This window comes from Phaenicophaeus curvirostris, chromosome 1 (assembly GCF_032191515.1).
Source record: "Phaenicophaeus curvirostris isolate KB17595 chromosome 1, BPBGC_Pcur_1.0, whole genome shotgun sequence".
NCBI classification, from domain to species: Eukaryota; Metazoa; Chordata; class Aves; order Cuculiformes; family Cuculidae; genus Phaenicophaeus; species Phaenicophaeus curvirostris.
The window spans coordinates 224,854-252,440 of NC_091392.1; the positions used below are offsets into that span (position 1 = coordinate 224,854).

The following is a 27,587-nucleotide window of genomic DNA, read 5'->3' on the forward strand; positions in this document are numbered from 1 at the left end:
CCAGCAGATCCACACTTCCACCCAGCTTAGTGTCATCTGCAAACTTGCTCAGGGTGCAGTTTCTCTCAGAGTCAGAAGGTTCTGGCCAGTACAGGTGATTGAGACACCTCTGGGGAAGGAACAAACAGCACAGAGGACTTTGCCCACGGGCCACGCCGGGAGCAGAGGCAGCAAAGCTTTGTCCAAAGGGCAGAAGGGCTCGTCCAGGTCTCCTGGAGCAGAAGCTGCTTCCTTAGTTGAGTGCAAGCCCTGCTCTCCTGTGCAGGCATCTGCTTCTGCTTCCCAAGCTCCAGTTGCTTCGAGCTGGAAAGGATGAATTATCACCCAGCGGGACGTGGAAGATCTGGAAGATCCACACTGGGAGGGTTGACCAGGTTGTTCAGGAGATGTTTGTCTGGAGATCTGGATTTGAATTTTTTTGGAACTAAGGAACCCAGCGCGGTGTGCTTGGCCACAGTCACGCTTCCCACCACAGACGGGCAGTGCCGAAATCCACCTTGTAGCCCAAGAAGATCCTCACGCCTGCTCCTCCTCCTGCCAGGAGACCCTCACCCTGCTCCTCACTCCAACCCTCAGCATCGAGAAGTCTCTATCCCAACCCATCCATCAGGAACGGTGCCACCCACAGGACAAGGGCCACCCACATCACTCCATGGCCACAGTGGAGATGCGGGGAAGACGATGGAGACAGCGAGCAGAGGTTCTCTTGCTCTTCAAACGTTACCACACAACTGAATCACAGAATCACAGAACAGCTTGGATGGGAAGGGACCTTAAAGATGATCCAGTTCCACCCTCTGCCATGGGCAGGGACACCTCCCACTGGATCAGGGTGATCTAAGCCTCATCCAACCTGGCCTTCAACACCTCCAGGGATGGGGCAGCCACAACTTCCCTGGGAAACCTGTTCCAGGGCCTCACCACCCTCATCATGAAGAAATTCTTCTTTATGTCCAGTCTAACTCTGCCCCTCTCCAGTTTATCCCCATTGCCCCTCGTCCCATCACTCTAAGACTTTGCCAACAGTCCCTCCCCAGCTTTCCTGGAGCCCCTTCAGGTGCTGGAAGGTCTCTCTAAGGTCTCCTTGGAGCCTTCTCTTCTCCACAACCCCAACTCTCCCAGCCTGTCCTTGGACGGGAGGTTCTCCAGCCCTCGCATCATCCTTGGAGCCTCCTCTGGCCCCGTTCCAACAGCTCCATCTCCTTCTCCTGCTGAGGATTCCAGCCCTGGCCCCAACCCTCCAGCTGAGGTCTCCCCGAGAGGAGCAGAGGGGACAATCCCCTCCCTCCCTGCTGGCCACGTTCTCTGGATGCAGCCCAGGACACGGGGGGTTTCTGGGCTGCGAACGCACCTTGTGGCTCCTGTGGAGCTTCTCCTCCTTCATCACCCCAAGTCCTTCTCCTCAAGCTGCTCCATCACACCATCCCCAGCCTGGACTGAACCCAGGGATTGCCCAGAACCAGCTGTAGGACCTGAGAACTTCATGGCTCCAAGCCCTACACCACCAGAGCGTCTGCAAGGCCTTCACCTGCAGCAACAGGGGACAGGACGAGAGGGAATGGCCTCAAGCTCCACCAGCGGAGGGTCAGGATGGACAGCAGGTGGAACTTCTTCACCAAAAGGGTCCTTGAGCCCTGTCTGAGGCTGCCCAGGGAGGGGGTTGAGTCCCCTTCCCTGGAGGGGTTTAAGGGCCGGGTGGACAAGGTGCTGAGGGACATGGGTTAGTGATTGATGGGGATGGTTGGACTCGATGATCCTGTGGGTCTCTTCCAACCTGGTGATTCTATGATTCCATGATTCCCTGTCTGCATCCCTTGGACACCAACAGTTAGTCCTGGAGGGGACCTCCTAGAAGGCCAGGAGAGCCGGGGCTGGGATCTGGGGTGTTCTTCCTTTTAATAAACAACCGCTGCAAGCAGAAAACAATGAAGGTTTGTCTGCTGTACAAATATACACTCAAAATTAAGAGCCACTTCTAATTATTCTGAGCTTCTGAAGTCGCTGAATTAAGCTTCTGAAGTAGCTGAATTAACGCTATCAAAAAGAACTTTCTTTTGATGATCGACTTGCTCCTCACCTGGTATCTGGTTAAACAGCCTTCTAAGTGACGCCTTAACCTGCGCTAACGACATTTGCACAGCTTCTTTATTTAAATGCGACGGTTTTAATTAAATCCAACACTCCCAGGCACTGATGAGAGTGCGGCGCTTCCATGAACGCAGGGAGAAGCCGCCCAGAAAAACAAACCAAAGAGAGTTGCACAAAAAGGGTCTTTTCTAGGTCTGTCGGAAGCACGTGCAGCCAACGCACATTGGAGAAGAATTATAGACTGGGTTGGGTTGGAAGGGACCTTGAAGATCATCCAGTTCCAATCCCCCTGCCATCGTCCCATCCCCACAAGCCTTTGGGAACAGCCCCTCCTCAGCTTCCCTGGAGCCCCTTCAGGTGCTGGAAGCTGCTCTAAGGTCTCCTTGGAGCCTTCTCTTCTCCACAACCCCAACTCTCTCAGCCTGGCCTCGGACGGGAGGTTCTCCAGCCCTCGCATCATCCTTGGAGCCTCCTCTGGCCCCGTTCCAACAGCTCCATCTCCTTCTCCTGCTGAGGATTCCAGCCCTGGACCCGATTCTCCAGATAAGGTCTCACAAGAGAAAGTGAGACCTCATCTAAGTCTATTGGAAGCACATGGAGCCAACAAACACTGGAGAAGCAAATCCCACAGCCTATAACTCCACCTGGGCTTCGAGGGCAGAGTTAGCTCCAGCTTTGGAGCCTCTACTTATGGAGCTCCAGAGTCCATCTCTCCCACCAGGCACCTCGAGGGACTTCCCACTTGATTTGAATATTAAAATACCAGCACCCAAACCTCGTTAAAACACGGATCAGTGAGTCACGGGGGGGTTAAGCAGCGAGGTGCCTCCCTGGTCAAGCTTGTACGGCTCCCACCAACAAAGACTCGGACGCCTCTTGGATCGTTTGATACACATCGGTTAAGCAATAAATTGATTTTTCTTCCTGGATCTCCCCAGTTAAACCCTTCAGAACTAATTATTAACAATCCGACTGGTCGTAGGGAAACGTGGACAAACTTCCAGAGGGACCTGGACAGGCTGGAGAAGTGGGGCTGGAGAACATCAGGAGGGTCAACAAGGCCAAGGGCAAGGACGTGGACCTGGGTTGGGGAAATACATGGTTTCAGTCCAGGCTGGGGATGGTGTGATGGGAGCAGCTTGAGGAGAAGGACTTGGGGGGCTGGGGGAGGAGAAGCTCCACAGGAGCCACAAGGTGCGCTCGCAGCCCAGAAACCCCCCGTGTCCTGGGCTGCATCCAGAGACCGTGGCCAGCAGGGAGGGAGGGGATTGTCCCCTCTGCTCCTCTCGGGGAGACCTCAGCTGGAGGGTTGGGGCCAGGGCTGGAATCCTCAGCAGGAGAAGGAGATGGAGCTGTTGGAACGGGGCCAGAGGAGGCTCCAAGGATGATGCGAGGGCTGGAGAACCTCCCGTCCGAGGCCAGGCTGGGAGAGTTGGGGTTGTGGAGAAAAGAAGGCTCCAAGGAGACCTTAGAGAGACCTTCCAGTACCTGAAGGGGCTCCAGGAAAGCTGGAGGAGGACTGTTGACAAAGTCTTGGAGTGATAGGACGAGGGGAATGGGGATAAACTGGAGAGGGGCAGAGTTAGACTGGACATCAGGAAGAATTTCTTCACGATAAGAGTGGTGAAGCCCTGGAACAGGTTTCCCAGGGAAGCTGTGGCTGCCCCATCCCTGGAGGGGTTGAAGACCACTTGGGATGGAGCTTGGGAAGCCTGACCCAGTGGGAGGTGTCCCTGCCCATGGCAGAGGGGGCGGAACTGGATGGGCTTTGAGGTCCCTTCCAACCCAAACTATTCTATGATTCTAGATTCTATGAAGCGAGGGACTGGGATTCACAGGTGGGGACACACAGGAATTCTCAGAAAACCCAGTTTGCAAACCCATTTCCCACACTGAACTCTGAACCCTGGCTGGTTTATTTTTTGCTGCACACACAGAAGAAGGCGATATTGCAAAAGAAATGCCTTTCCACTCAGATAGCCACGCAGAAATGTTTGGAAACAAAGCTTCTCTCTTGGGTGGTACAAGAAGACCAGGAGCCATAAAACCTGATGGATCATCTACGGGATCAGTACTACCATGTCCTCTCAGGAGGAGGAAAAACGAAGCTTCAGAACTTCTCCTTGCCTCTCCCCACACTCCGCACGCTGCTCCACCACCAAAGTGAACGGACACCAGGGACTAGGTGCTACAGCCTAGGAGAAGGCTGGCTGGGAACTGCCTGGAGGAGAAGGACCTGGGGGGGTTGGTTGACCAGGAGCCAGCAGGGGCCCAGGGGGCCAAGAAGGCCAAGGGCATCTTGGCTTGGAGCAGAGCCGGCGTGGCCAGCAGGGCCAGGGAGGTTCTTCTCCCTCTGGCCTCGGCCCTGGGGAGACCGCTCCTCGAATCCTGGGGTCAGTGCTGGGCCCTCCCCACCAGAAGGATGTTGAGGCTCTGGAGCGAGTGCAGAGAAGAGCAACGGGGCTGGGGAAGGGGCTGGAGAAGAAGCCTGAGGGCCCTGGGGGTGTTTAGGCTGGAGAAGAGGAGGCTGAGGGGAGACCTCATTGCTCTCTCCAACTCCCTGAGAGGAGGTTGTGGAGAGGAGGGAGCTGGGCTCTTCTCCCAAGGGCCAGGGGACAGGACGAGAGGGAATGGCCTCAAGCTCCACCAGGGGAGGGTCAGGCTGGACATCAGGTGGAACTTCTTCACCAAAAGGGTCCTCAAGCCCTGTCTGAGGCTGCCCAGGGAGGGGGTTGAGTCCCCTTCCCTGGAGGGGTTTAAGGGCCGGGTGGACGAGGTGCTGAGGGACATGGGTTAGTGATTGATGGGAATGGTTGGACTCGATGACCCCATGGGTCTTTTCCAACCTGGTGATTCTATGATCCTATGATAGAACCAGCTGGTGGGATTCCATCCCTAACTGCAGGCAACACCGCTGCCTCACGAGAAGGCACAGACCAACCAACACAAGACCACTGGAGCATCGGAAAGGTCTTCTCCCAGTCCCACCAGAATACCTCAGCATGTATCAAGAAGGTGTTCAGCGTCACGCATGAATGGTTTCCTCTCCTACTGAACAAGTCAGACACCCCCCCACGACCAGACTGACACCCCTGACATCGGGTTGGACAATTTACACACATAAAAATTGTGAATGAGAAGAACAGATGAACTTCACAGGCACCACCGGGCAGCCCTTGCTTGTTTAAACACCGCAGGTCGTCAAGAGAGCTTTATAGGAGCACAGAATCATGGAACTATTAAGGTTGGGAAAGACCTCGAAGCTCATCCAGCCCAATCATCAGCCCAACCTCACTAAACCGACTGAACCACGGCCTGAAGGGCCACAGCCACGTGGTTTTTGAACCCCTCCAGGCATGGAGAACCCACCACTGCTATGAGCATCCTCTTCCAATGATTCACCACTCTTCAAGTAAAGACGTTTTCCCCAACATCCAATCTAAACCTCCCCTGGTGCAACTTGAGGTTGATTCCTCTCATCCCTATTCCTTGGGATCAGAACCTGACCCCTACCTGGCTCCAACCTCCTTTCCAGGAGCTGCAGAGAGCGAAGAGGTCTTCTCTCAGCCTTGTCTCCTCCAGTCTAAACAGCCCCAGGAGCTTCAGCCACTCCCAGAACTCTTGTTCTCCAGACCCTTCCCCATCTCCTTTCCCTTCTCTGGACACTCTCCAACCCCTCAAGGTCCTTCTTGGAGAGAGGGGACCAAAACTGAACCCAGGATTCAAGGCGTAGCCTAAAGCTTTGAGGCCAGGGGGACGATCCCTTCCCTGCTCCTGCTGATCCAAGCCAGGATGCTGGTGGCCTCCACGGCCACCTGAGCTCCACCTCTCTATTTTCTTTTCTCACACAGCTCAAAACTGTCTCGAACCCCAAGATACAGAATATTTTGCCATTTGCAGGCAGAGCATCCATTCACATAATCACACTTTCGATGGTATCTTGGCTCATTACTTCACACACCGAGATGGTTATGGAGCTGTTGGAACGGGGCCAGAGGAGGCTACAAAGACGATCCGAGCGCTGGAGAACCTCCCGTACGAGGACGGGCTGAGAAAGTTGGGGTTGTTCAGCCTGGAGAAGAGAAGGCTCCGAGGAGACCTTAGAGAGGCCTTCCAGTACCTCAAGGGGCTCCAGGAAAGCTGGAGAGGGGCTGTTCCCAAAGGCTTGTGGGGATGGGACGAGGGGCAATGGGGATAAACTGGAGAGGGGCAGAGTTAGACTGGACACGAGGAGGAATTTCTTCACGATGAGGGTGGTGAGGCCCTGGCCCAGGTTGCCCAGAGCAGTGGTGGCTTCCCCATCCCTGGAGGGGTTCAAGGCCAGGTTGGCTGGGGCTTGGAGCCCCTGATCCAGTTGGAGGTGTTGGAATGGGGCGATCTTTAAGTTCCCTTCCAACCTAAACTATCCTATGAACTTCCTTAGACCATCCTCTGGCGCTGCCAGCTCTTCCCATGTCTCTTCCCAATGAGGCAGCTGAGTTCCCACCACCCAACACACATAAATGATGGTGATCTCCTGCCCCTCATGGACTGGAACTCCACCAGGTCCAGCTCTCCCTTTGCACCGAGGGCCTTTGGGATCCTCCTGTTCCTCCAACCCCGGCTCCGCTGTCCGCTCCTCAGGGATTTGCTCGAGTTCCTGCTTTTCCCAAAATAATCCGTGACCGGGGCACGAAGCTCCAACAACAAACCCTGATTATGCAACACTATTTTCCTCCCGTGGCGCACGCCCGCTGCGAGGACGAGGCGATTCGGTTCCACTTCACAGCTCCTTGTAAAATCCCGAGCAGACATCCAAGCCCCAAGCACGCACCGAACGGTTTGCTTCGCTGTTCCCTTGAAAGTCTAAAAATAACCCAATAGTTTCGTTGCTGGGATCTGGAACGCTTCATTCCAACATTTTCTTCCAGGTATTTGAAAAGCCAGCGCTCCAACTCGTTTCAAGTGAGTAAAAAAGAAATAAATATATTCGCTCGTGATAAAAAAAGGCAAAGGGGAGAGGGTTTTCCTGCAGGACACGACGTCCCCGAGCGCTTCTGCTTTAAAAGGGAGGAGAAAACCAGGAGCGAGGGGGCACGGACACACTGGATGGAAGCTGCCACGCTGAAAGCACAACAGACAGCACCGCTAATTACCCCTAACGGTTAATTAAGAGGGACCACAGTTTGCCAAGAACAAAGAAGACAGAAGGAAGAGGAAAAACAGAAGTCATGAAATTGGCTGCCCGTTTTGTAAGAGGAAACGGCGGGTGCAGCGTAACAGCAGGGACATCCAAGAGGCATTTCTTCCTGGCAACGCAACCCTAAAACGCCACGCACCCTCCTGCAAAACCCGGCAGTCGCAAGCCCCTTCGGATTTTGTGAGCTGTTCTGCTCCTTCAGAGGGCAGGAGGATCTGCAGAGGGGTCTGGATCCATGGCTGGAGGGCAGGAGGATCTGCAGAGGGACCTGGATCCATGGCTGGAGGGCAGGAGGATCTGCAGAGGGACCTGGATCCATGGCTGGAGGGCAGGAGGATCTGCAGAGGGATGTGGATCCATGGCTGGAGGGCAGGAGGATCTGCAGAGGGGTCTGGATCCATGGCTGGAGGGCAGGAGGATCTGCAGAGGGAGCTGGATCCATGGCTGGAGGGCAGGAGGATCTGCAGAGGGATGTGGATCCATGGCTGGAGGGCAGGAGGATCTGCAGAGGGACCTGGATCCATGGCTGGAGGGCAGGAGGATCTGCAGAGGGACCTGGATCCATGGCTGAATCCATGGACTCAGGTTCAACAAGTGCTGAGTCCTGCACTTGGGACACAAAAACCTTGTGCAGCTCTAGGCTTGGGGAAGAGAATCATAGAATGATTTGGGTTGAAAGGGACCTTAAAGATCATGCAGTTCCACGCCTGCCATGGGCAGGGACACCTCCCACGAGATCAGGCTGCCCAAGCTCCATCCAACCTGGCCTTGAACACCTCCAGGGATGGGGCAGCCACAGCTTCCCTGGGCAACCTGGGCCAGCACCTCATCACTCTCATCCTGAAGACTTTCCTCCTTACGTGTAGTCAAAGAGCAGCTGGAAAGTGCCTGGAGGAGAAGGACCTGGGGGGGTTGGTTGAACAGGAGCCAGCAGGGGCCCAGGGGGCCAAGAAGGCCAAGGGCATCTTAGCTTGGATGAGACCCGGCGTGGCCAGCAGGAGCAGGGTAGGGATTGTGCCGCTGGACTCAGCACTGGTGAGGCCACATCTCAAGTCCTGGGTTCAGTTTTGGGCCCCTCACTCCAAGAAGGACATTGAGGTCCTTGAGTGCATCCAGAGAAGGGGAATGGAGTTGGGGAAAGGGCTGGAGAACAAACCTTATGAGAGGCAGCTGAGTGCCCTGGGGGTGTTTAGCCTGGAGAAGACGAGGCTGAGGGGAGACCTCATTGCTCTCTCCAACTCCCTGAGAGGAGGTTGTGGAGAGGAGGGAGCTGGGCTCTTCTCCCAGGGGACAGGACGAGAGGGAATGGCCTCAAGCTCCACCAGGGGAGGCTCAGGCTGGACATCAGGAAGAAATATTTCACAGAAATGGTTCTCAAGCTCTTGCAGAGGCTGCCCAGGGAGGTGGTGGAGTCCCCATCCCTGGAGGGGTTTAAAAGATGGGGAGATAAGGTGCTCAGGGATGTGGTTCAGTAGTGGACAGGGACAGTTGGACTCAATGGTCTCAAAGGTCTTCTCCAACCAAGCAATTCTATGATTCCATGATCCAGCGTGGAATTTTCACCAAACTAGGACGCACGCAGCCGTTCCCAGGGCCCATCTGCACTATTCCAGCTTTAGCTAATGGAAAAAACTCAGGTTTTACGCTGCCCAAACCAGCAGGAAACTTCAGCTGAGAGTCCCCTGCATGCCAAGCACCGAAGAAACACAGAGCAACTCAGTCTTCCGCACCAAGGAGCTCACAAGACGATCCATGAGCAAACCAGGCAGCCAATCGCAACGCAAAACCGCTCCTCCGATGAGCATCTCCAATCGAACCTGGAAAACCAACCGCGCTGTACGCGACAAACGCTCGAGTTTGTTTTACTGTATTGATCTCAAATAGATAACCAAATGATTCTGGATTATTTATATGCTTTCAACCTCAAACTTCTCCGTCGGCTGCGAAAGAGGAAGGAGTTTCACCCAGCAGCGCGCGTTGCAAAACACAATCCAGGGCCTCGTTCCCCTCCTGCCCCGTGGCAGGTGAGAACACCCCGTGCTGCCGCGAGGAGGTCCCATCCGAACCCTTGCAACAGGACCTGCCTCACCTAACACGTGGAGATTTAAGCTCCGGATGACTAAGCTGAATTAGTCACCCTGATTCCCTTTGCAGAAGAGAGGAAGAAGCGCTTCTAGAGCCAAACTCCGCTCTATTTTAGACTTCTGCATCGAGAGAATAAGCGGCTGCTCCTCTCCGCGGACTAAAAAAGGAATCCTAAAAGGTTACCTCAGCAGCAGGCGTTTACATCACAGATGTGTGAACTCCAGGGAGAGGCTTCCAGCCGTTAGGAAGTGAAGGGAGAGCCTGAAACACAACGTTGGGGGGGAAAGAAGGCTTAGAAAGGCATGAAGAAAATAAGAAAGCTAAAAGAAAACGCGGGATCCGCCACGGACGATGTATGCTGAGCAGCAAGAAAGGGCTGGGAGAACGCAGAAGTGGTGAAAACCAACGGAGCGCTGAGAAAAACAATCTCCCACGTGAAAAAAACCGAGGATAACGTGCAAGAGGACTCAGCTGAAAGGCATCATTCAGTATTTTCTGATTTGCAAAGCGGGCGCCGAGCGAGCGGTTCTGACCACGCAGCTGGGACTCCGAGGATGACCTGGATTCTCTACTCTACTCGTTTGGTTGAAGCTAACGGGGAATCACGGTTCCGGTTCATTTTGCTGCAGCCCCACGTTCCCAGCCCCTTTCCCGTTAGCCGCGGCCGGCAAACGTTCCAGCAGGGCAGCTGCTCTGCTCCCACCGTGCCTGTTGAGTAAAATAAACCTGCAGGAAAGGAGTAGGGGAGGGGGGGGAATCTGCGGACAGACCGGCTCTGTCAGCACAAGACAAACCTGGAACGCAGAGGGACAAACCAGGAACGCCTTCCCCCGCCAACTCCGATCAGGGGCACCGAACCACACCCTGGTAAAGCCAGACCTGCTCCCTTTGCTCTCCTCCTTCCCAGCTCATGCACTGCACCAGCCTCCCTGATAACTTCGCTCTCCTCCTTCCTGGTTCCAGCGCTCCAGCAGCCTCCTTGTTCCCTTTGCTCTCCTCCTTCTTGGTTCCAGTGCTCCAGCAGCCTCCCTGCTCCTTTTCACAGAATCATAGAATCACAGAATCACGAGGTTGGAAAGGACCCACTGGATCATCGAGTCCAACCATACCCATCAATCCCTAACCCATGTCCCTCAGCACCTCGGCCACCCGGCCCTTCAACCCCTCCAGGGAAGGGGACTCAACCCCCTCCCTGGGCAGCCTCGGACAGGGACCAATCACCCTTTCCAGGAAAAATTTTCTCCTGCTGTCCATCCTGACCCTCCCCTGGTGGAGCTTGAGGCCATTCCCTCTCGTCCTGTCCCCTGGCCCTTGGGAGAAGAGCCCAGCTCCCTCCTCTCCACAACCTCCACAAGCTCCTCCCAGCTTCCCTGGAGCCCCTTTCCATACTGGAAGCTGCTCTAAGGTCTCCTCGGAGCCTTCTCTTCTCCAGGCTGAGCAAGCCCAACTCTCTCAGCCTGGCCTCGGATGGGAACAGGCAGCTCAGAGAAAACCAAAAGAGCCACCAACAGTTCCTTGGCAGCTTTTACCCCCACCTGCAGATACTGCAGCTATTTACTCCAATTCTTCCAGCCTGTCCTTGTACTGGAGGTGGACCAGGCCTCAGAACATCTCCGTGGCCTCCCTTGGACATGCTCCAACAGTTCCATGCCCTTCCTTTGCTGAGGACTCCAGAACTAGACACAGGGCTCCAGGTATTGCCCCAACCTGTCAGCTAAAAGCCTCAACTGCCCTTCTGAAATATGCAGAAATCCATTATAAAACAGAATCATTGAACAGTTTGGGTTGGAAGGGACCTTCAAGATCATCCAGTTCCACCCCTGCCATGGGCAGGGACACCTCCCGCTGGATCAGGGGCTCCAAGCCCCATCCAACCTGGCCTTGAACCCCTCCAGGGATGGGGCAGCCACAGCTTCCCTGGAAAACCTGTTCCAGGGCCTCCTCACCCTCATGGTGAAGAAATTCCTCCTCGTGTCCAGTCTAGCTCTGCCCCTCTCCAGTTTATCCCCATTGCCCCTCGTCCCATCTCCACAAGCCTTTGGGAACAGCCCCTCCCCAGCTTTCCTGGAGCCCCTTCAGGTACTGGAAGGTCTCTCTAAGGTCTCCTCAGAGCCTTCTCTTCTCCAGGCTGAACAACCCCAACTCTCTCAGCCTGTCCTCGTACGGGAGGTTCTCCAGCCCTTGGATCATCTTTGTAGCCCTCCTACATGGAATAACACATTCCTACATGGAATAACACACATGAAATGACACAGCAGAGGACCCTCTAAAGGCAGAATAAGAACAGCACGCAGCTAAGGGAACACCACCTTTCCCATCCCATCCCACCACACGTAAGAACAAGCAGGTGAAACAATCCCTGGGTTTGTTGAGACCATGAAGAATGAATCATAGAGTCATAGAATAACCAGGTTGGAAGAGACCCACAGGATCATCGAGTCCAACCATTCCCATCAATCACTAACCCATGTCCCTCAGCACCTCGGCCACCCGGCCCTTAAGCCCCTCCAGGGAAGGGGACTCAACCCCCTCCCTGGGCAGCCTCTGCAAGAGCTTGAGAACCATTTCTGGGAAAAAATTCATCCTGATGTCCATCCTGAGCCTCCCCTCGTGGAGCTTGAGGCCATTCCCTCTCGTCCTGTCCCCTGGCCCTTGGGAGAAGAGCCCAGCTCCCTCCTCTCCACAACCTCCTCTCAGGGAGTTGGAGAGAGCAATGAGCAAAAAAAGATGGAAGAAGAGAGACTCGAAGTCGCCTATCCCAAAACCCCAGGGCGTGCCCGTCGTGCACCTTCTCACAAGGCCGCCACAGGAAAAAAACTGAGACAAAACTGAAACTCAAATATCTTTGCTCGGCTTCCTCCTTCCTTCCTGTGGGCTGCAGCACCTCCAAGCACCCGAGCCTCGGCTCTTGCCCCCGTCTCCCGGGAAGCAGCGCCAGCCTCTGCTTTGCAGCTCTTGCTCCTGATTCTGCCAAAGAGAATCAGAATCAAAGCCGTTTCACGGTCCTCGGTGCCCCTGCGGTGCTTGAACGGCACCGAACCGCAGAGCCCCAGCACACGTGAGAGCCCAACGGCAGCCAGCGCAGGCACGCCGGGCAGGGCGGCTGTGCCAACGCTAACGCCGCCTGCCAGCACGCCTTGCGAAAGATTTCTGTGCGAGCCAGGCAGGGCGCCCACCACCCCACCTACCTGCAACAGGCCTACGAGAAAGCCGGGGAGGGATCTTCAGAAAGGCTTGTGGGGATAGGATGAGAGGGAACGGGGATAAATGGAAGAGGGGCACATGAAGGCTTAATATAAGGAAGAATTTCTTCACCGTGAGAGCGGTGAAGCCCTAGAATAGGTTGCCCAGAGAAGCTGTGGCTGCCCCATCCCTGGACAATCATAGAATCAGAGAATCACCGGGTTGGAAAAGATTCATTGGATCATCGAGTCCAACCATCCCCATCGATCACTAACCCATGTCCCTCAGCACCTCGGCCACCCGGCCCTTAAACCCCTCCAGGGAAGGGGACTCAACCCCCTCCCTGGGCAGCCTCGGACAGGGACCAATCACCCTTTCCAAGAAATATTTCCTCCTGATGGCCAGCCTGACCCTCCCCTGGTGGAGCTTGAGGCCATTCCCTCTCGTCCTGTCCCCTGTCCCTTGGGAGAAGAGCCCAGCTCCCTCCTCTCCACAACCTCCTCTCAGGGAGTTGGAGAGAGCAATGAGGTCTCCCCTCAGCCTCCTCTTCTCCAGCCTAAACACCCCCAGGGCCCTCAGGCTTCTTCTCCAGCCCCTTCCCCAGCTCCGTTGCTCTTCTCTGCACTCGCTCCAGAGCCTCAACACCCTTCTTGAATCCCAGCTTTTCCAAGCTGCGATTTTTAACTTCAGCTGCCTGCGATCATTAATGTTTATCCGCCTGAGTTTGCTGCCCGGAGCAGAGTTAACGCGCAGGTAAAACAGCCGCGGCGCGGAATAATAATGTCAATATTGGCCACCGCACGGTTTTAGTGGCTCAAAACAGGGAAGCCCATCCCAGGGGTGGGAAGGAGGGCGGGAGGAATAGAGACAGGGAAAGAGGGAAGCGCAGTCAAAGAAACAAGGGCACCAGGCAGAAAAGACAAGAATAATATATATATATAAAATAATATTAAACACAAGAGATGCTTCAGCGCCTTCGTAGCTGCTGCTGCTCACACAGAAACCACGTTCCTTCCCTGCTCCTTGCCCAAACCCGCTACCATCCATAGTTTTCCCACGAAAAGGAGGGAATAAACAAGCAAAAGGAAGCGTTACAGGGTTCCGGGAGAGCTGCTGCTCCAAGGGAGAGGAGACACCGTTCCCTACCACCACCCATCAACCCTGTTTCCAATCACTTCACACCCAACCCAACCAGGCCTCGCCGAGATAGTCCTCCCTCGAAAGTTCCCAGAAGTTGGCTCAGCCTCCCAGCTCCTGCTTTGCTCTCAACTCACCACCCTCGTCGGCTCTTCCCGGGTCATTTACACCCGGGTTTCCCAGTCATTCCAGCCCTTCTGCTCTTGCTGCTGCGGAAGCAGCGACTCTTAACGAGATTCTCCTCCATTTCTGGGCATTCCAGTTCGCCCGTTTTTAGGGCTGAGCTTCTCCCACTCCAGCTCTCGCCCTTCAGGCCCTTCAGGCACCAACACTCGGGGCTCTGTTAGGAAAACACGCCACCGGATTATACGTGCGGAGTCGTTTGCCCCAACATATAATCTACGGTCTTTCCACTTGCACTTGTCCACACCTCATTAACCCAAACACGGAGCACGAAAGCTCATCCCGCGCTCCACGTTCTCCTCCAACACGACACCCTCCTTGGCTGGAATCCTTCCGTATCGCGGGATCTCAGGGAAGGGAAGGGAAAAGCTTTGGTTTCTCTTTGTCACTGGAGCCGCTGGCCAATAAAACTCAGGGAAAAAAAAGAGATGAAACGGTGGTTTTCCACGTTCTGTGGAAGGTCTATCAGCTCCATCTGGGGTATCTTCCCACCAAAGGGAAGCGTGAGCGAATGATTCCTCTTCCAAGCTCAGGATACGGCGACTCCAGTCCATCCCAGCTGATTCCCGGTCCAAGCAGGGCGCTGGGAGTAGCAGCCCGAAGCCCACGGGCTCAGGATGCTCGCTTCCCGGGGCAAAAGAAACCAACCAGAAAGCTTTTAAAGATGGTTTTTCATCATTCATTTGACGGCGCTCGGTTTGATGCGCTTAAAAACCCAACTTGTCCCTCCTCCAATGCAAGCAGGACTTCACCAAAGCCCAGGTTTGAAAGGAAGAGGCTCTAGAGCTCCACGCCAGCCACCCCCACGCAGCCCTCGCTCCCCAGGAACCCCTCAAACCCCCCCATGGCGCTCACCAGGGCACCTCACCCACCGCCTCGGCTACAACGCAATAAATCCTCTGCGATTTCCAGACAGGACACGGGCCCAGGCGCCAGGATTCGCGACAGAACACAACGAACGCAACGCGCGGCGAGGACAGGAAAACCAAAACACGCCTTCGGTTTCATTTTCTCCTTCTCCGACCCTCAGTCAGCTCCTCCTGAGCGCATCTCCTCCCGGGATGGCTCAAACCGGCGCAGATTCTTACGCGTTCCTAGCGCGCATCCCGAGATTTAACTTCGCTGACCCCCACGGCGGTGGCCACAGAAGTCACTGTGCAGATTTTTTGTTACCACGAAGGTATTTTGGCTTCCAAGTGTCAGGGTCCTAAGAGAAATCGCAAGGTCTCTTATCCTTAAACAGGGCTTCCCAAGGCAAATCCACCAAGAAGCGATGACGCGCTCGGCTTCAAACCCATCGTAGCACCGGACAGGCCCGGAATTCCGACTTTCTCCTTGGGTTTTTGAGAGAGAAAATAAAGCACGCGATGAAAACGAGCTTCGGGTCGGAAAACGTTCATTTTGACGTGGGAGATGAAGATATTAAAACGCCTCCAGGTTCTCTCGGTTTCCCTTTTTCGCTTCCTAGCTGGGTTTATTTTGATCCAAGGCCTCCGGGTCGGGCGCGGGAAGAGGTCTCCTGGCAGCAGGCCGGGGGGCAACGATTCCCTGTGCGGCTCAGCCCGAGCTTCGTGGCTTCCCCCCACAGCCCCCCAAAACCCAACAAAGCCCAACAAAGCAGGCCTGGAAATGAGGAGGAAGCGCGAGGTAACCCCGGGAGCAGGGAAGGACTCGGAATGGGAGCCCTGAAACCCAACGGAGTTGGGCTGGAAATGGGGAACGCAGGCAGGGGGAGCCGGACTCGACGGCAACGGGGAGCCAGGGGGATCCAGGCAGTGGAAGGGGGCTGGTGATCGACTGGTCCCGGCATCCAGGGGGATCCAGGCAGTGGAACAGGGCTGGTGATCGACTGGTCCCAGCATCCAGGGGGATCCAGGCAGTGGAACAGGGCTGGTGATCGACTGGTCCCAGCATCCAGGGGGATCCAGGCAGTGGAATGGGGCTCGTGATAACTGGTCCCAGGATCCAGGAGGACCCAGGCAATGGAACGGGGCCAGTGATGGACTGGTCCTGGGATCCAGGCAGCGGAACGGGGCCAGTGATCAACTGCTCCAAGGATCCAGGCAGTGGAACGGGGCCAGGGATCGACTAGTCCCAGCATCCAGGGGGATCCAGGCAGCGGAACAGAGCCAGTGACCAACAGCTCGTGGGATCCAGGGGGATCCAGGCAGTGGAACGGGGCTGGGGATCGACTGGTCCCGGCATCCAGGGAGCAGAACGGGGGCGAAGATCAACAGCTTCTGGGATCCAGGGGGATCCAGGCAGTGGAACGGGGCTGGTGATCGACTGGTCCCGGCATCCAGGGGGATCCAGGCAGTGGAACGGGGCTGGTGATCAACTGCTCCAAGGATCCAGGCAGCAGAATGGGGGCAAAGATCAACAGCTCCAGGCATCCAGGGGGATCCAGGCAGTGGAACAGAGCCAGTGATCAACAGCTCGTGGGATCCAGGGGGATCCAGGCAGTGGAACGGGGCTGGTGATCAACTGGTCCCGGCATCCAGGGGGATCCAGGCAGTGGAACAGAGCCAGTGATCAACAGCTCGTGGGATCCAGGGGGATCCAGGCAGTGGAACGGGGCTGGGGATCAACTGGTCCCGGCATCCAGGGGGATCCAGGCAGTGGAACAGGGCCGGTGATCAACAGCTCCTGGGATCCAGGGGGATCCAGGCAGTGGAACGGGGCCGATGATCAACTGGTCCCAGGATCCAGCAGGACCCAGGCAACAGAACAGGGCCGGTGATCAACTGCTCGCAGGATCCAGGCAGCGAAACGGGGGCAAAGATCGACAGCTCCCGGGATCCAGGGGGATCCAGGCAGTGGAACGGGGCCGGTGATCAACAGCTCCCGGGATCCAGGCACCCCCGGACCCCAGGCAGCAACACACGGATGGGGACCCGGGGGTCCCAGGGTGGCTTAACAGGACCCGGCACCGAATGTACCGGGGGTCCCGGTGCCCCGGGGCGCCCCAACAGGACCAGGCACCGAATGTACCGGGGGTCCCGGTGCCCCGGGGCGCCCCAACAGGACCCGGCACCGAATGTACCGGGGGTCCCGGTGCCCCGGGGTGGCCCAGCAGGACCCGGCACCGAATGTACCGGGGGGTCCCGGTGCCCCGGGGTGGCCCAGCAGGACCCGGCACCGAATGTACCGGGGGTCCCGGTGCCCCAGGGCAGCCCAACAGGGCCAGACACCGAATGTACTGGGGGTCCCGGGGCGGCCCAGCGGGTCCGGTTACCGGGTGCTACCGGTGCCCGGGTTGTCTGCGGCCCAGGCCCCGCCGGAGGCCGCGCTCGGCCGCCTCAGCCCGGCAGGCCCCGTTCCCCGTCGCAGCCCGTCCCGGTCGGCGCTCGGCTCGCCTCCCGCCCGTCCCCCTTCCCCGCCGCCCCCGTTCCCGGTGCGTGTGGGCGGGCGGTGACAGCTCGCGGGGGGCCCGGCCGGGGCGCGGGTTCTCACCTGGTGCGGGCGCGGGGCTGCCGTCCGCCCCGCGGCGCCGGGCCTGGCTGCGGGGACCGGCGGAGCGGCGGGCATGGGCCGCGGCCCGGGCGGGGCGGGCGGGCGGCGCCGGGGGCTGCGCTGACAGCGGGTGGAGGGCGAGCGCGGCGCCTCCAAAATGGCGGCGGCCCCGCTGCTGCCCAGCGCCGCGCGGGGGGGGGGGGGGGGGGGGAGGAGGCGGGGCTAAAGCGATTGGGCGGGAGAAGAGAGGGGGCGGGGCTAAGCGGGGGAAGGGGAGAAATGATTGGGCGGGGCGAGGAAGAGGGCGGGGCCAAAGGGCGTGGGCGGGAAGGGAGGCGGGGAGGGGGGCGGGAACGGGAGGGGGCGGGGCCAAAGGGAGAAGGGGTTTAAATGATTGGACGGGGTCAAAGAGGGGGCGGGGCCAAGGGGGAAGAGGCTAAAATGATTGGGTGAGGTCATAGAGGGGGCGGGGCCGAAGGGGAAGGGGAGAAAATTATAGGGCTGAGCCAAGGAGGGGGCGGGGCCAAATGGAGAAGGGGCTAAAATGATTGGGTGGGGTCAGAGAGGGGGCGGGGCCAAGCGGGAAGGGGCTAAAATGATTGGGTGGGGTCATAGAGGGGGCGTGGCCAAAGGGAGAAGGGGCTAAAAGGAGTCTGTGGGGCCAGGGAGGGGGCGTGGCCAAAGGGAGAAGGGGATAAAATGATTGGGCGGAGCCAGAAAGGGGGCGGGGCCAAAGGGAGAAGGGGCTTAAATGATTGGGTGGGGGAAGGGAGGGGGCGCGGCCAAAGTGAGGGGAGGGGCCAAGCGGGGGAGGGGGCTAAAATGATTGAGTGGATACAGTGAGGGGGCGGGGCCAAGGGGAAGGGGCTACAATGATTGGGTGGGGCCAAGGAGGGGGCGTGGCCAAAGGGAGAAGGGGTTTAAATGATTGGATAGGTCATAGAGGGGGCGGGGCCAAAGGGAGAAGAGGCTAAAATGATTGGGCTGAGCCAGAAAGGGGGCGGGGCCAAGGGGAAGGGTCTCCTGGGTGGGCGTGGCCATGGTGGGAGTGGGCGTGGGCACTGGGGCTGTGGTGGGGGCTGAGAGACCCTCCTGAGGTGCAACCAGGCCAAGGGCAACGTCCTACAGCTGGGTCGGGGCAAACCCCGATCTCAGTCCAGGCTGGGGATGGTGTGATGGAGCAGCTTGAGGAGAAGGACTTGGGGGGCTGGGGGAGAAGAAGCTCCACAGGAGCCACAAGGTGCGCTCGCAGCCCAGAAACCCCCCGTGTCCTGGGCTGCATCCAGAGAACGTGGCCAGCAGGGAGGGAGGGGATTGTCCCCTCTGCTCCTCTCGGGGAGACCTCAGCTGGAGGGTTGGGGCCAGGGCTGGAATCCTCAGCAGGAGAAGGAGATGGAGCTGTTGGGACGGGGCCAGAGGAGGCTCCAAGGATGATGCGAGGGCTGGAGAACCTCCCGTCCGAGGACAGGCTGGGAGAGTTGGGGTTGTGGAGAAAAGAAGGCTGCGAGGAGACCTTAGAGAGACCTTCCAGTGTCTGAAGGGGCTCCAGGAAAGCTGGGGAGGGGCTGTTCCCAAAGGCTTGTGGGGATGGGATGAGGGGGAATGGGGATAAACTGGAGAGGGGCAGATTCAGGCTGAACATCAGGAGGAATCTTCATGCTGAGGGTCTGGAGACCCTGGAAGAGGTTTCCCAGGGAAGCTGTGGCTGCCCCATCCCTGGAGGGGTTCAAGGCCAGGTTGGATGGGGCTTTGATCACCCTGATCCAGTGGGAGGTGTCCCTGCCCATGGCAGGGGTGTGGAACTGGATGGGCTTTAACCTCCCTTCCAATCCAAACCGTTCCATGATTCCAAGCTGTTCACCAGCCTGGCCGGTGAGGAGCCTCGCACGGCCCCCTCGGCTGCCGACCCACCCAAAGCTGGGTTGGAGATGCTGCTCGTCCCACGCCGCAGCTTTGGGAGCAGGGTGGGAGTACGATGGCAGCGCGGGCTCTCCTCATCGACGCCAGGTGGTGAACTCATGCTGTGCCTTTCAACGACCTTTTTGGCCGCCTACAAGACCGCGTCGTTGCGCTGGGTGCTCGCACGGTTGGGATCATCTCCAAGTTGTCCCCATCCCTTCTTGTTTGAGCCAACAATACAAGCAGTGACACCGATTGGCACGACGGCAGCTTGGCTGTCCCCGAGCTCTTGGCCAAACTCCTGCTCCACAAGACGTTTTGGCACAGGAGGTTGTGGAGAGGAGGGAGCTGGGCTCTTCTCCCAAGGGCCAGGGGACAGGACGAGAGGGAATGGCCTCAAGCTCCACCAGGGGAGGCTCAGGCTGGACCTCAGGTGGAACTTCTTCACCAAAAGGGTCCTCAAGCCCTGTCCGAGGCTGCCCAGGGAGGGGGTTGAGTCCCCTTCCCTGGAGGGGTTGAAGGGCCGGGTGGCCGAGGTGCTGAGGAACATGGGTTAGTGATTGATGGGGATGGTTGGACTCCATGATCCCGTGGGTCTCTTCCAACCTGCTGATTCCATGATTCTATGATTCTACATGAAATGATGCTTCGCTGCGTGAGTAGCCGGACGACCAGCGAGGGTTCACCCCTTTCTTTGGAGCGTTCAACCTTGATCTAAGGACGCTTCGACTCTGAATTTGAAGGATGGTGGAAACGCATAAACCCAGGAATTGCGATCCAAGCATCTCTGCAGCGACGGCTGGGGCAGAGCTTGGATCCTGGGGCCTCCAGCCCCTGCAATCTTGAGTATTTTGGCTTTCAGACCCTGAGCGCAGCTCCTCAGCTCCAGGAGCAGAAGGAATGAGCTGGAGCCTTGCTACCATTCAAGCCCGGAGTGAGATGAGGCACGTAGTTTGCTAGGAGGCTGCGCGGCCAGAAATAGGATGTGGAGGCTCAAGAATGCTGAGCTCTATTCCTGGCTTAGAAACCGAGTGCGAGCGAGCGCCTAGAACAGACGTTAGCGCCGGGTCGCCAAGCGCCGCTCCTGGCATCAAGTCCTGAAGGGAGGAGGGGAGAAGCTTTCAGTCCTTCTGCTGGAGTCCCAGGCTCCTTTCCCAAACCCAATTTGTTTATCGGGCTTTCCAAACATCGAGGATTCTATTTGGCTGCCTTCTGGGGGCAAGTTCGAAAGCCTCGTTGAAACGACGAGCGCCCAGAACCTCTAAAGAGCGACGAGGAGGGAGGCTGGCGAGCGAGCAGCTCTTGGCTCGCAGCGCACGGCACGTTCTTCTGGTCTGCAGGGAAGTTCTGCTTCTCCTCGTGGCCAGGGAATGTTCTCCTGACTGGCAAGGCGAGAGAAAAAGCAAGGAAGCTGGAGCAGAATGCAAAATACCCTGCGAAATCGGGTGGGCTGGTCGCTCCGGAGAGCTCTGATGCAAAAGATAATTATAGATGGAAGTGTAGCAACGGCCGCGGTTAGGGTTGCGAAATGTTCTATTTACCAGGGTTGCTTAGGAGCCGTGCAGGAACTCCAGTGAGGACGGAGAAGAGCAGCTCTGCAATGTTCTTGAGTTCTGCAGAACCTCCAGTGCCCAAATACGGCCCCGGAGCACAAAAGATCCCGGGGCTGCAAGGAAGAAACCGAAGCTCGGAAAGACCCAGCCCTCCATGGCGAGCAGGTTAAATTCTTCTCTTGGAGAGAAGCCTCTTCTCATAGAATTCTAGACTCATAGAGTCATAGAATCATGGAATCACCAGGTTGGAAGAGACCCAATGGATCATCGAGTCCAATCATTCCCATCAATCACTGACCCGTGTCCCTCAGCACCTCGGCCACCCGGCCCTTCAACCCCTCCAGGGAAGGGGACTCAACCCCCTCCCTGGGCAGCCTCGCACAGGGCTTGAGGACCCTTTTGGTGAAGAAGTTCCACCTGAGGTCCAGCCTGAGCCTCCCCTGGTGGAGCTTGAGGCCATTCCCTCTCGTCCTGTCCCCTGGCCCTTGGGAGAAGAGCCCAGCTCCCTCCTCTCCACAACCTCCTCTCAGGGAGCTGGAGAGAGCAATGAGGTCTCCCCTCAGCCTCCTCTTCTCCAGCCTAAACACCCCCAGGGCCCTCAGGCTTCTTCTCCAGCCCCTTCCCCAGCTCCGTTGCTCTTCTCTGCACTCGCTCCAGAGCCTCAACATCCTTCTGGTGGGGAGGGGCCCAGCACTGACCCCAGGATTCGAGGAGCGGTCTCCCCAGGGCCGAGGCCAGAGGGAGAAGAACCTCCCTGGCCCTGCTGGCCACGCCGGGTCTGAAAGCTTTGCAGCTTTCTCTGAAGGAGCAGAGGACCAGGACCTGAAACGCGGGCTGAACGTCCTCCTTGGTTCTGTTCCTCAGAGAAACTGAGGAAATGGTATAAAATGGAATGGGGATAAACTGGAGAGGGACAGAGTTAGACTGGACATCAGGAGGAATTTCTTCACCATGAGGGTGGGGAGACCCTGGAACAGGTTTTCCAGGGAAGCTGTGGCTGCCCCATCCCTGGAGGTGTTCAAGGCCAGGTCGGATGGAGCTTCAATCACCCTGATCCAGTGGGAGGTGTCCCTGCCCACGGCCAGAGGTGGAACTGGATGATCTTTAAGATCCCTTCCAACCCATCGGGAAACTATTCTATGATTCTATGAAATGGATTATAAAAGCTTTTGTGTTTTGACAACGTGAAAGCAAGACTGGTCTGGGGCACGTCCTCAGCTTGCACAAATTATCAGGAGATATCAAAGTCAGGATCAAACGCTCGCTTTCCCTCAAATATCCTGTGTGTTACGACACAGCAGCCACACGGGTTGTTGTTTTCCCACCAGCAGCATCACCATCGTTTAGTTAACGACACGGCAGGACCATCACCCCTCGTCCTCGTGGGGTTTGTTCCTTCATGCAGAGGTGACACAGTTGCCTTGTCTGGGCTCAACTGTGGTTGAACCACGAGGAGGGTCCAACGCAAAGAACTGACTGCAGTGTTGAAGGAGAATCATAGAATCATTAGGTCGGAAAAGACCTTTGAGATCATCAACTCCAACCGTACCTGTCCATTACTCAGCAAGTTTGAGTGCACCCTCAGCAGGTTTGCAGATGACACCAAGCTGAGTGGTGCAGTTGTCACACCAGAAGGACGGGTTGGATCCAGAGGGACCTGGACAGGCTGGAGAAGTGGGGCTGGAGAACCTCAGGAGGTTCAACAAGGCCAAGGGCAACATCCTACATGTGAGTCAGGGTGATCCCCAGTTTCAATCCAGGCTGGGGATGGTGTGATGGGAGCAGCTTGAGGAGAAAGACTTGGGGGGCTGGGGGAGAAGAAGCTCCATATGAGCCACAAGGTGCGCTCGCAGCCCAGAAACCCCCCGTGTCCTGGGCTGCATCCAGAGAGCGTGGCCAGCAGGGAGGGAGGGGATTGTCCCCTCTGCTCCTCTCGGGGAGACCTCAGCTGGAGGGTTGGGGCCAGGGCTGGAATCCTCAGCAGGAGAAGGAGATGGAGCTGTTGGAACGGGGCCAGAGGAGGCTCCAAGGATGATGCGAGGGCTGGAGAACCTCCCGTCCGAGGACAGGCTGGGAGAGTTGGGGTTGTGGAGAAGAGAAGGCTCTGAGGAGACCTTAGAGAGACCTTCCAGAACCTGAAGGGGCTCCAGGAAAGCTGGGGAGGGACTGTTCCCAAAGCCTTGTGGGGATGGGACCAGGGGTAATGGGGATAAACTGGAGAGGGGCAGAGTTAGACTGGCCATCAGGAGGAATTTCTTCACGATGAGGATGAGGAGACCCTGGAACAGGTTTCCCAGGGAAGCTGTGGCTGCCCCATCCCTGGAGGTGTTCAAGGCCAGGTTGGATGGGGCTTTGATCACCCTGATGCAGTGGGAGGTGTCCCTGCCCATGGCAGGGGCGTCGGAGCTGGCTGGGCTTCAAGGTCCCTTCCAACCCAACCTGTTCCATGGTTCTATGACCTAGGAAATGCTCCAAGACCAGGAAGAAAAGACGGTTCTGTGGCAGGTTCCCCGAGGGTTTGGTGAAAACCCTCTCCCTTTTTGTTCTGATTTATTTCTAGGCTGCTGCTCAGCCAGGCTCGGCCCCGGAGCCGATGAAGGCTGAGGGCACTGCGAAGAGAGAGGGGAAGGAGGAGAACCTGCAGCAGGCTGGACTCATGCAGGCTGGCGCTGAGCACCTCCTGTGCCCCTGGGGAGGTTTGCGATGGAGACGTTCCCTCACACCACGATTTCTCCGGGCGACCTGGGCCTCCCAACCCTCACAGAAAAACATTTCTTCCTAAGATGTCACCTCAACCTCTCCTCTTTCAACTTAAAACCATTCCACCTCATCCTATCCCTGCCCTCCCTGATCAAGAGCCCCTCCCCAGCTTTCCTGGAGCCCCTTTCCCGACTTGAAGCTGCTCCGAGGTCTCCCCACAGCCCCCTTTTCTTCAGGCTGGATAACACCCGCTCTCCCAGCCTGTCCTCAGAGCAGAGCTTCTCCAGCCCTCAGATCATCTCCGTGGCCTCCTCTGGACTTGATCCAACAGCTCCGTGTCCTTCGTGTGCTCAGGACTCCAAAACTGGACACAGGACTCCAGGTTTGGTCTCGCCGGAGAGGAACAGAGGGGCAGAATCCTCTCCCTCACCCTGCAGGTCCCACGGCTTTGGACGCAGTGTCCTCCTGCCCCGAGAGCTGAGGGAAGGAGCTCGTGCCACAGAGTTCACGTGCCTTAAATCCAACACAACTGAGGTCGTTACGGCCCCGGTTGACCCTTGGCCGTTTACTTTGGCTGCCGCCTGCCTCCCTGTGCAAAGCAGGGACCTGCTGGGCGCCTTCCAGCCCCTCACCAGCAGCCAACCCACACCGCTCCCAGCCCACCTGAGCCCATGGGTCAGGTGCCGTGGCCACCGTGAGCCCGTGGGACAAGGTCAGCAATTTCCCCGAGCCCAGGGGTGAGCCCGGTGGCCACCGTGAAGCCAGAGGCAGAGCCCAGCAGCGGGCACAGGACTGGGAGCCACTGGGAGCCCATGGGATGAACTCAGCTGCCCCATCACTGGAGGTGTTGAAGGCCAGGTTGGATGGGGCTCGGAGCGCAGAAACCCCCCGTGTCCTGGGCTGCATCCAGAGACCGTGGCCAGCAGGGAGGGAGGGGATTGTCCCCTCTGCTCCTCTCGGGGAGACCTCAGCTGGAGGGTTGGGGCCAGGGCTGGAATCCTCAGCAGGAGAAGGAGATGGAGCTGTTGGGACGGGGCCAGAGGAGGCTCCAAGGATGATGCGAGGGCTGGAGAACCTCCCGTCCGAGGACAGGCTGGGAGAGTTGGGGTTGTGGAGAAGAGAAGGCTCCGAGGAGACCTTAGAGAGACCTTCCAGCACCTGAAGGGGCTCCAGGAAAGCTGGGGAGGGACTGTTCCCAAAGGCTTGGAGTGATGGGAGGAGGGGGAAAGTGGAGAGGGGCAGACTTAGACTGGACATGAGGAGGAATTTCTTCATGATGATGGTGAGGAGGCCCTGGAACAGGTTTCTCAGGGAAGTGGTGGCTGCCCCATCCCTGGAGGGGTTCAAGGCCAGGTTGGATGGGGCTTGGAGCCCCTGATCCAGCGGTAGGTGTCCCTGCCCACGACAGGGGTGGGACTGGATGGGCTTTACGGTCCCTTCCAACCCAAACTACTCCACGATTCTATGTGGGGTGATGACAGTGAAGGGGCGGGGGGCAGTGTGGGACCTCTCGGCCCATAGGGGGCGCTGTGGGGCGAGGCCAAGAGAGGGGGCAGCGTGGGACCTCCCAGCCTATAGGGGGTGCTGGGGACTTCCTGCTCCATAGGGGGCACTGTTGGCCTCCCGGCCTATAGGGGGCGCTGTGAGTCTCCTAGTCCATAGGGGTCGCTGGGGCCCTCTCTGCCCCTAAGGGGCGCTTTGGGGGCTGGGGGCGCTGGGGCCTTCCTGACTCCTAGAGGTCTCTGGGGCCCTCCCGGCCCGTAGGGGGCGCTGCGGCCCTCTGGCTCCTAGAGGTCGCTGGGGCCCTCCCGGTCCATAGGGGGCGCTGTGGGCCTCCCGGTCCATAGGGGGCGCTGTGGGCCTCCTAGTCCATAGGGGGCGCTGGGGCCTTCCTGACTCCTAGAGGTCTCTGGGGCCCTCCCGGTCCATAGGGGGCGCTGTGGGCCCTCCCGGTCCGTAGGGGGCGCTGCGGGCCTCCTAGTCCATAGGGGGCGCTGCGGGCCTCCCGGTCCGTAGGGGTCGCTGCGGGTCCTCCCGGTCCGTAGGGGTCGGTGCGGGTCCTCCCGGTTCATAGGGGGCGCTGCGGGTCCTCCCGGTCCATAGGGGGCGCTGCGGGCCTCCCAGTCCATAGGGGGCGCCGTGAGCCCTCCCGGCCCGTAGGGGGCGCTGCGGGCGCCGCGGGGCCGGTGGCGGCGCTGCCATGGACGCGCTGAGCCGGGCCTCGCCCCGGCCCCGCCGGCCCGCAGGCCCCGGTCCCGCCTCGGCGTCTCCTTCTTCCTCGTCCCCGCTGCCCTGGGCCCGGTTCTCGGCGTGGCTCGAGTGTGTGTGCGTGGTGACCTTCGACCTGGAGCTGGGACAGGCCATGGAGGTGACGGGGAGGGGGGGAATGGGGGGAGGGGGGGGGGTAACTAGGGAAAAGGGGGGAAGGGGAAGAGTTGGGGAGCAGGGAGGGTGTGGGGAAATAGGGGGAAGGGGAGGAAAGGGGGGGAAGGGGGGGAAGGGGGGGGAAGGGGAGGAAAGGGGGGGAAGAGGAACAGGGAGGTAGGGGGAGCAGGGAGGGTGAGGGGGGGAATGGGGGGAGAAGGAAAGAAATGGGGAGCTGGGGGGTAACTAGAGAAAAGGGGGGAAGAGGAAGAGTTGGGGAGCAGGAGGGTGTGGGGGGAAAGGGGGGGAAGGGGAGGAAAGGAGGGGAAGAGGGGGAAAAGGGAGGAAAGAGAGGGGTAGGGGGAGCAGGGAGGGTGAGGGGGAAATGGGGAGCTGGGGGGGTAACTAGAGAAAAGGAGAAAGAGGAGGAAAAAGGGGGGAAGGGGAAGAATTGGGGAGCAGGAGAGTGTGGGGGAAAGAGGAGGAAGGGAGGAAAGGGGGGGGAAGAGGAACGAGGAGAGGGGTAGGGGGAGCAGGGAGGGTGAGGGCGAAATGGGGGGAGAGGGGAGAAATGGGGGAGCTGGTGGGGTAACTAGAGAAAAGGGGAGAAAAGGAGGAAAAAGGGGGGAAGGGGAAGAATTGGGGAGCAGGGAGGGTGTGGGGGAAAGAGGAGGAAGGGGAGGAAAGGGGGGAGAGGAACAAGGACTCCTAGACTCATCGAATCATAAAATCGTAGAGCTGTCGAATCATAGAATCGTGGCATCGTCGAATCATTGAATCGTAGCTCATGGGATCATCAGTTGTAGAATCGTCAAATCCTGGAATTATCAAATTGTAGAATAATGAAATAATCAAGTAGTGGAGTCATCGATTCGTGTAAGCATGGACGGGGTGATAAGGAAGGAGTCGGGAGGTGGATGTGGCAGGAGGGCGATAAGGAAGGAGATGAGAGCAGGGAAGGGCTGGAAGAGTTTTTCCCTGTTCCTTAGAAGATGCCCTGCAAGAGGGTTTGAAGGGAGTCAGATACCCAGGGCTGGTGGCGTTCCCGGAAAACACAGTGTAAAGGCACCAGATCCATGTGGGTTATCCTGGTCCTAAGGAATTATCTGAAATTCTGTGATTTTTGCTGTGGAATGGGGGGGAGTGCTCCTCGCTTTGCCTGGGTGTGAGGAGGTTAAAGCTTTTCAGCAGAGGATTGAGGCTTTCCCTTGGGCTGAAGCTTCCGAAGGGAAGCGGCAGGGATCGAGTGAGCCTCTTGCCGCTCCGTACCCTTAAATACTTGGCTGTGTTCCTTGTGAAGCCTGAAAATAAATAAAAACCACGGGTGGAGACCGCAGTTTCACACGCTCTCTACTCTTTCCTGCAAAACCAGACTGGATTTGCCCTGGGAAAGCTAAAAATATTAGGATAATAATTAGCATTTATAATTCAATGCTTCATAGGTGGGTTTTAACCTGTAGCTATAAAGGTGCTTTCTTACTAGTTTTATTGCCCATTTGTCTTTCTAACGAGGGGACTTGGGGATTGGGACGTGCAGGAATGTGATCTGTTAATTCCCAGAAAGGGATTTCTCTGCTTTTTTTTGCCTTTCCTCCTTTTTCCTCCTTTGCCTACGGAAGTATCGATGGAAAAATGTTTCTCGTGTGGCATAAGCGACTGGGAACATCTCAGCCTCCGACCTGAGCGATGACACAGCCCATCATCGCTTTGCCTTTTGTTTTCCAGCGTGGGATTTTTGTCTCTGAGCGAAGGGTTTGAGCAAG

At 57.7% G+C, this 27,587-nt stretch overlaps 2 protein-coding genes across 3 annotated transcripts in view; one reads left to right on the top strand and one right to left on the bottom strand.

Annotated features, from left to right (window-relative positions):
- The window catches only part of PPP6R2 (protein phosphatase 6 regulatory subunit 2), an 83,128-nt gene extending 65,619 nt beyond the window's left edge, over positions 1–17,509 (bottom strand). Inside the window, exon 1 of the mRNA XM_069861212.1 lies at positions 17,309–17,509. The gene's annotated coding sequence lies outside the window, so the exon portion shown is untranslated. The remainder of the gene's footprint in view (positions 1–17,308) is intronic.
- Positions 17,510–25,646: 8,137 nt separating this feature from the next.
- Positions 25,647–27,587, top strand: part of DENND6B (DENN domain containing 6B) — a 29,956-nt gene continuing 28,015 nt past the window's right edge. For both annotated transcript variants that reach the window (XM_069862534.1, XM_069862618.1), the window contains exon 1: positions 25,647–25,828. In XM_069862534.1, coding sequence (XP_069718635.1) covers positions 25,661–25,828 — 168 coding nt within the window. In that variant the 5' untranslated portion in view covers positions 25,647–25,660. The remainder of the gene's footprint in view (positions 25,829–27,587) is intronic.